This window comes from Martes martes (assembly GCF_963455335.1).
Source record: "Martes martes genome assembly, chromosome: X".
Lineage (NCBI taxonomy): Eukaryota > Metazoa > Chordata > Mammalia > Carnivora > Mustelidae > Martes > Martes martes.
In genome coordinates, this window is record NC_137897.1 from 118,829,171 (window position 1) to 118,837,081 (window position 7,911).

A 7,911-nucleotide genomic window follows, 5' to 3' on the forward strand; every position below is an offset into this window, starting at 1 on the left:
CCATTCTTATCTCCAGGGATCTTGATTTCTTTCTGTGAAAGCCTCAGAGAAGACTCTGAGAACAGGCGGCAGGGGTGGAGGGCAAAGCCCAGGGGAGGGGGTAGGGGGAGGAGAAAGAAGGGCAGGGACAAGGAAGGGCAGAGGGGCTGCTCAGCTCTGGGAACCGGACTGGAAGAGGCCCGAGGCGATGGAGCCTTATTTTCCACGACCCTGGCCGCAGGGCGGTTGGTCTTTCTTTGCCGGGAATGGGGGTGGGGGTAGTTCCGGGTAGGGTATGCCTTCTCAGGATCATCCTGCCTCAAACATCAAAATGGGGAAAGGGGTGGGAAAGGCACCCACTTCAGTTGCAAAGTGGGCTCCAGAGGTTCAGGGAACAAAAAGAACCCCGAAAACCCAGTAGGATGCACTCGACTCCTCTTCGGAACATTTGGCAGACCCAGATCCTGAGCTCCCCCCAGAACGGCCCTGCCTTCCCTTAGCAGTCCATCTCGTCGCGTGGTTCTGCTTGGACTAGTGTCATCTACCAGCGTCTGGTTCTGTCATGCCGAACTTCCCACAGCGCGGCCTCCCGAGCCCCCTCCCCGCCACACCCCCCCACCCCCGCGCTCCCCTTCCTCTCCCCTTTCTGAGCCTTAAGAGTTTCCCAAGCCCATTTCCTCCGCTATTTCGCTGCAGCCCCGCGAAGGAGGCAGGATTCTCCCCATTTGCCAGATTTGACAGGAGAGAAGCCTGCCGTCCTGGGGCACGGTTGGGGGGAGGTAAGTGAAGAAGCCAAGGTCACCCAGTCATTGGCGGAACGCAGCCTCATCCCAGACCTTCTGCGGGCCCGCTGGAGCCCGGCTAGGTGGACTCAGGCTGCTGGCCCGAGCCCCTTCTTTTCTCGGCTGGCACTCGGGGGCGGGCTGGCCACAATGACAGGTGAGCCTGGGTCGGGGACAGTCGGGGGTGGGGAAGCGGGTGCGCTGCGCGGGGCCCCTGGCGCGTGGGCCTTGGGCGCGGCCGCCTCAGCCCGCCTTGGCGCCCAGGCTTCCGAGGGCTGGTGCCCGGAGGCACGACGGTGCCCGCGCCTTTGGCCGGGGGTCCTTGGCGCGCCCCTGGCCCGCCGGCCAGGCCCCGCCCCCTGGCAGCACGGGCGGGGGCAGGGGCGGCGCCGGCGGAGTGGGGCGCGGGCGCGCGGTGCTCGGTGCGCGCCGCCGCCCCTCCGGCCCAGCTTGCCGGTCTGCCCTCCCTCCCCCTCGGCCCGCTCTTCTCGCCCCCAGCCCTCTCCTGCCCTCTGCCCGGCGGCCCGGCGCGCGGTGCGGCGCGACGATCGCGGCCTGGCGATCAGGGCACGGTGGTCGTGGCGCTCGAGGGTGGCGCGCAAGGCGCGGGGCGCGAGGCCAGACCGGGCACAGCGGGGAGTGGGGGGGCAGGCAGCGGCGGAGTCCCCAGAGGAGAGCAGGGGCAGGGGGGTGCAGAGGTAACGGGCAGGGCCCGGGCGCCCGGCTGCGAGGGGCGGGAGCTCCAGGCGCACCTCGGCCCTGGCCTTGGGCTGGCCGGCTACGGGGGCCCGGGGGCGGCGGGAGGGTGGCGGGCCGGGAGCGAGGGAGGGAGGAGACGGCTGGGCTGGGCCGGGGGCTTGGCAGAAGGGGAGCAGGTGGGCGGGGACAGGGGCCCTGCTGGAAGAGGCGCCGCAGCGCGGTGGCGGGCTGCGTGCGCAAACAGGGCGGCCGCCTCCTGGGCCCAGAGAACGGTGAGGCCGTTTGGGTTGGGTGCCCCAGCCCCGAGGGCATGGTTCGGTGTCCAGGGCCACTGAGCTGGGCGTGGGGCACTATTGGGGTTGGGCCCTGCCGGACCAATGCGTTGGGGGTCTTGAGCAGACCCAGGAGAAGAGTGTGGCTGGGCCAGAAGCTGGAGTTCCTGGGCAGGGCGCAGCTGGCGGGCGACGGTGGGCAAGGACGGGCACTTTACGGGCTGGCATGAGTGGAAGGGGACAAGGAGGGCCCAGAGTTTGAGCTGGAGCATAATTTGGGAGTTCCATGTCACTGGGTAGGTTGATGAGTCATGAGCTTTGGCGATCACAGAAGCCTTTCCTGGCGACCAGTTCTGAGTGAGGGGAATGGAAAGGGCGAGGATTTGGAGGAGTGGTTTGGAGGCCACGTCTTGGGACACCCGGTGCTCTGATGGCCTCCTGTGCCCATGCGAGGGGCTTTGGAAGCAATGTTTCAGAGGGCTGTGATTTAGAAGCTTCAGCCTAGGCTGGGGTTAAGGAAGGTCTTTGTGGTGGCCCGTCCCTGCCTTCCTTCCTTTCCAGGCCTTCAGGATTCAGCTGTGTTCCTGCGGGGAGTGGGTTAAAAATTCCTTGGCCTACAGTCAGCCTTACAGTATCCACCAGGGGTAGGAGGGACACGTACATGCGTGACTGCAGCAGCATTCTCTGTCCTGGAGCCCTCACGCTTCCTCACTGTTGCCATAGCAACGCCCTATTGATGGTGTATTTATAGGGAAAGAAGCAGGCGCTAAATTTTGGGGAAGGTGGGGGAGGCGGCCTCATAGCAGCAGCAGCAGCTACAGAATTATTAATGGAGTAGGCCGTGCCCTGTGAGCTGTTTGGGGGTAGTTCCTGGCTTGTCTGAAGCTTAAAAATGAGCTAGTAACTTTGGCAGGTGTCAGGAGAGCACGCATTCATGGCTCTGATCTGTGTGGATGTGTATGCACCAAAGTCGGGTGTGTTAGGGACAAGAGGGGGCTATATGTAAGCTGCTATGTAATTTCTCCACATAAAAACGAAGAAAAACAACATGGCAGTTCTCTGTGATAGGCAATGAAGTGTGCGTTTTTCTATCTTCATTTATTAGTACAGCTTTTACTCACTCTTTTCAAACCCAGAAACACCCCGTGAGTGGCATTGCCCCTCCCCTCCACAACCCCAGAGATCAGTAATGAAGCAGAATTTTGAGATTAAATAGTCCGTCTTCACTCTTAAAACATTGAGGGCCAACTTTTCTTACAATGGTAGACGCCTCTGTTGACAGATTCACTCAGATAGTTTTGGGTGGGATCATTGTGGGGTTCAAAAGAGAAACCCCCCGTTGACACAGTGTTTCCATAGACAGATGTGAGATTGGCTGTTTTTCCTTTAGCTTTAATTTTATGTATGATTTGTAGCCTACCTGTTTGCCGGAAGAATCAGAAGGTATATTTGAAGCATACACGAGGCTCTGAACGCAGAAATAGAAAAGCGTGTACCACGCCGCGAGGGAAAAGCATATGTGCTTGAAGGTCAATGTCAACACTGAGCTTCCTGGCAGCCTAGGCAAAAAGGGCGGCACAATGCCATTCATATGTTTGCATTCAGTTAGTCACAAAACCAGAGCTTTTTCTTGGGGAAGAGAGCAGCAAGGTGACTGCTCTCAGATGTGGACAGCTTGGGCAGTGCACTGGAGTACGTGTGTGGGTGGGCACGTGCGGTGAGGAGAGCACTGCGCTGTGGCCACAGCCTCCGTAGTGGCAGGATGATTCCTGAGCAGGAGCAAGGCTTTTGGCCCGTAGCTCACATTAGAGGCAGCACTTGCCATGAGTCAGCATCTCGGTTTCCGGAGATCCTCGGTACCCTGTCTGGTGCAGACAGACACGGTGGGTCACCTGCCGTTGCCGCGTTAAGCTTTGCCAGGACCTGCTTCTCCACCATGTGCTGCCCGTTTTCAGGGAACATGCTTGTCATTAGAAGTATCTGGGACTTGCCATTGTGAGACAGATGAGTTCCAAAAATTGGCTCCTGTCTGTCACGGCTGATGTGCTCGATCTCACGTAATTCTCCGTCTCTCTGACTTCCTTTCCGACTCAGCAGTGCAAAGAGTTTTTGAGGGAGGTGAGGATGAGAAACCTTGGCCTGTAGGAGGTTTTTGTTTTTGTTTTTGTTTTTCAAAGAATAAAGTCAACCCTTAGGTCTTCTACAGTCTCGGAATCTGTTCATGGGGCCAAGAGCTTTGGTTAGCTTTGGGCTCTGCGGGGCCTCAGGGAGCTCTGGGAAGAGATCTCGGGCAACGATGGGAAGCTGTGAGAGGCAGAGGGGGTGATGCGCCTCATTGACCTTTGACCAGTGGGGGTGGGAGTCCCATCCCAGGGCCAAGCGGGTGTCCTGTACGCTTTGGGGTGTGATTTCATTGTGACTCTGCTTCTCTCCTTTGCCAGGCAAGTGAGACGCTGGACCTGAGGAAGCAGCAATGGCAGGTGAGTTTGCCAGGCCCCAGGCCAAGGGGGGTGAGGGGCCAGGCCCACCGGCTCACAGTCCTTTCCAGCTTGCCTGTCCCCAGGTTGTCCCTGGAGATGTACGCCTGCCCGGGCACTATGCACTATGAGAGGAACTAATATGACAGGCTATGGGAAAGGGCGCCTGCTTTTTCGTGGAGCCCTGCCTGCCTGGGCCCTATGCGGGGCTGTTGACAGGTAAACTAGCTCAGGTTTGCAGAGACATGCAGCTGGTACCATGCCGGGCGGCTCAACCGCAGCTGGGTTCTCCCTTTGGAATAAGTCGATGTGGCCGGCACTCGGGGACATTTTGGCCGGAAGCATCTGTGTCCAGTCTACAGAAGCTTAGGTTCTTCGCGTAGATCCTGCTACCCCTTCCCAGAGGCACTCTCAGATTTGAATGCACCCGACGGCTCTGTCTAGCACTATATTGCCTGGCGCCAGGCTAGTGATGACGACACAGGAGGCCATTCAGGTGGTGGGATGCCACCCTGTAGAGTCGAATGGGGTGATTTGGTATTGGTCGCAGCAACATGCCCTTCCCTCTCCGTCAGATCCCATTTTCCTCCGAAACACCCGAGGCCCAAATCTCGTCAGGTCTGTGGTATTCTAAGCAGGTATGTTGTGTCATCAGAGCAAGTCAGCCCTTTAGGCCCTTTTACGAAGGCCTCGCCGTGTCTGGGGCGGTGTCCAGCCTGCCGCCTTTGTCTTGCTTCCCTTCCTCATTGTGCTCCTGTTTCTGGGCTGAGTCTGGTTTGAAGGAGCCCCTGGGCACCTGCCCATTCCAGGCTTCAGTGCAGCTCTCTCTTCAGTGTTTCTGGAGGCCAAGAATGCCCATTCGGTCCTGAAACGGTTCCCTCGTGCCAATGAGTTCCTGGAGGAGCTGCGCCAGGGCACCATCGAGCGCGAGTGCATGGAGGAGGTCTGCAGCTACGAAGAAGTCAAGGAGGTGTTCGAGGACAAAGAGAAAACGGCATGTGCTGCCCCAGGGCTGGCTTCTGGGAGCAGGGGGAGCCTCAGGAATGACAAGAGCAGGCCCTGGTATCAGGCCAGTCAGAAACAACAAAGGAAAGGCAGCCCAGTCTCAGGCTGGAGGAGGACAGACAACATGTCCTTAGAGTCCCAGCTGCATGATTCTGGGGGCATCTTCACTTGGGAGCATTTCCCCATAGGCTCTTGGATGGCTCTGAGAGGCCAGTCAGGTGGGGCAGGGTGGAGAGCGGCCACAGGCCCTGCCTAACATGCCAGATGAGCCACAGGTCTCGCTGGGACATGAGGTCTTGCATGCAAGTGTAAGCAGCCCTTCTTCTTTTGTAGATGGAGTTCTGGAAGGGGTACCCGAATGCAGTCTACTCAGTCCGTGACCCTGCACAGAGTTCAGATGCCATGTACGTGGTGGTGCCCCTTCTAGGGGTGGCATTGCTGATTGTCATTGCCTTGTTCATCATCTGGAGATGCCAGCTGCAGAAAGCCACTCGTCATCACCCCTCGTATGCTCAGAACCGGTACCTAGCCAGTCGCGCCGGGCACAGCCTCCCCCGGGTTATGGTGTACCGGGGCACTGTGCATAGCCAGGGGGAGTCCTCTGGGCACCGTGAGACAGGGAGCAACCCGCAGGTGGTGCTGGGGCCCAGTCGAGGGAGCAGAACGACGGTCCGTCTTGAGAGCACCCTCTACCTCCCTGAGCTCTCTCTCTCCAGGCTGTCCAGTGCCACTCCTCCCCCATCCTATGAGGAGGTGACTGCACCCCAGGAGAGCAGCAGTGAGGAGGCGAGTGTCTCTTATAGTGACCCACCCCCAAAGTATGAGGAGATAGTGGCCACCAACCCTGGCTCGGACAAGTAGTAGGACTTCCGTCCTGTCCGGATTGAAAGCCTCCTTCAGGGGTCTCCTACTTTTTTTTTTTAACTTTTTAAAGACTGTGCCAACACAAAACAGCCTTAGTCTCCTGTTGCCAAATAATTTCCTAACCCTGGATTTGTAGGAAGTCGGTTGTCAGAGACAGGTGGAGGGGGGTAGGGAACACGCATGCGGCAAAGCCCCTGGGGAGAGCCACAGGCTAGAGAGCCCAGCTCTTCCAGAAGCCCCCATGCTCCCACCATCCTGTCTTCCCATCAGGAACTGGCTTCTCTTATGCCAAAGGTATTACCCCACTGAGCTGATTGTGGCCAGAATGTCCGTAGGCTCAGGCCCCAGGGCCACGTGGCTGGCTGGAGACCTGTCTCTGTCTGGAAGCCTAGGCCACAGAGATGAGAGAGAGAAGCTAGCCCTTCAGCAACCCCTTTTCCTCAACTGCCCTGTGCTTTCTGTCCTTACTTACATTTTGAGGACAGGGACAAAGACTGAACAAAAACAACAAAAAAGAGTAATAACAAATAAATAAATGACCAACCCGACAAAACAAAATAATATAATTTGGTCCATGCATAGGGGACTGAGGGAAATCAGATCTGTGATGCTCCCCTGCCCCAACATCCATCCCCACACTCCTGGCCAGGCTAATAGGAATATTTGGAGCAAGCGGGAAGGAAGACAGGGTACGTGAAGGATGAGGGACAAGGGCTGCCAGACTGAGTGAGAGGCCTGTGTGAACTTGGCCATCCCGGAGGCTAACTCTGGTTCTAGTGTGCTTGGCCTTCTGAAGACCTTGCCTTTCCAGACATGTGCACTGGCTGTGCTAAACCTGCTACCCACTGGCCTGAGCCCAGTCATCGCCCTGCGGCCGAGAGCTGAAGTTTTCTCCTACTGAGGCTGATTGGCCAATAGAATGACTTAAACTCACGAACTTGGCCTCCTCAGCACTGTGCTTTCTGGCTTTGAACTTTTAGGATACTTCCCTTTTCATGAGCAGGTGCATTGAGTTGAACTTGAATTTCAGATGACTGATTTCTCCTTAATGATGGTGGCCACGTGGGGAAAAGATCCTAAAATGTACCTTTTTAAAGATTTCCTGGCAGCGGAGGTGGGGAAGCCTGTGACATGGGGTCGAAGGCCCATTTAGGGTTTGCAACCCCTTTCTGTGGCCCAGAAGCTGTCCACCTCTGCATTTCAGTGAGGCTTTGGACAGCAGTGGGGCAGAAGTGACCTGCCCTTTAACTGACCATGACCACGTAAAAGACTCTCGACACCGCATCCCCTCACCCCTACGTGTCCATCCTCCCGGCCTCAGTGCCAAATTACTTTTCCTCTGTGGTGCTTTAAAAAATGTAGCAAATTTTTGTGGGGTCCAAAAGAGTGCACAGCCAGGGTCTATTGGCAACCGCAACAGTTTAAAACCCACTGAGAAGACAAGCTTCTTTCTGTCCAAACAGCCCTCCGAGACAGGCATCGGGCCTCATTCTTGGACTGCAGCCCAGCCTCAAGGCCCCATATGACTTCTGGAGGCCTCTCCCATCCTGAGGACTTGCTTGGGACATGTTTCGAGTTTAGGAAACTTGTGTTCTTATCCCAACGAGGCCACCAGCTTTGACAACCTGACCTGGCAGTTGGGAGTTTCCATCCTTCCCCCTACCTCCCAGGCCTGTGCAGTTCTTGAAGCACCAGGGAGCTAGTGCAGTTTGTCCTTAGGAAGATTCTTCTAGAAATGTGTAGCTTATAGGAGACCGGTCTTAGTGGAGGCCCTCATGTGACTCTGATGGTGAGTCTCAACTCGGGGAACCAGTCTCCTGGCAGTTGACACTT

At 57.2% G+C, this 7,911-nt stretch overlaps 1 protein-coding gene across 4 annotated transcripts; it reads left to right on the forward strand.

Moving 5' to 3' along the window:
* The first annotated feature begins 709 nt into the window (after positions 1-709).
* Positions 710-6,627, forward strand: PRRG3 (proline rich and Gla domain 3). 4 transcript variants are annotated; one of them, XM_080795633.1, is made up of 4 exons: positions 710-918; positions 4,174-4,212; positions 5,043-5,203; positions 5,548-6,627. In XM_080795633.1, exons 2-4 carry the CDS (start codon positions 4,206-4,208, stop codon positions 6,073-6,075), a joined length of 696 nt encoding a protein of 231 aa, XP_080651759.1. In that variant the 5' UTR covers positions 710-918; positions 4,174-4,205; the 3' UTR covers positions 6,076-6,627. The 4 variants fall into 4 exon arrangements, with proteins under 4 accessions (XP_080651759.1, XP_080651757.1, XP_080651758.1 ...); XM_080795631.1 differs by lacking the exon at positions 710-918 and adding an exon at positions 1,161-1,459; XM_080795632.1 differs by lacking the exon at positions 710-918 and adding an exon at positions 1,658-1,732.
* The last annotated feature ends 1,284 nt before the right edge of the window (positions 6,628-7,911 follow it).

Coding starts and splice junctions, on each gene's coding strand:
- PRRG3 (XM_080795633.1), top strand. Junction 5,204..5,547: donor TCGAGGACAAAGAGAAAACG/GCATGTGCTGCC, acceptor CTTCTTTTGTAG/ATGGAGTTCTGGAAGGGGTA.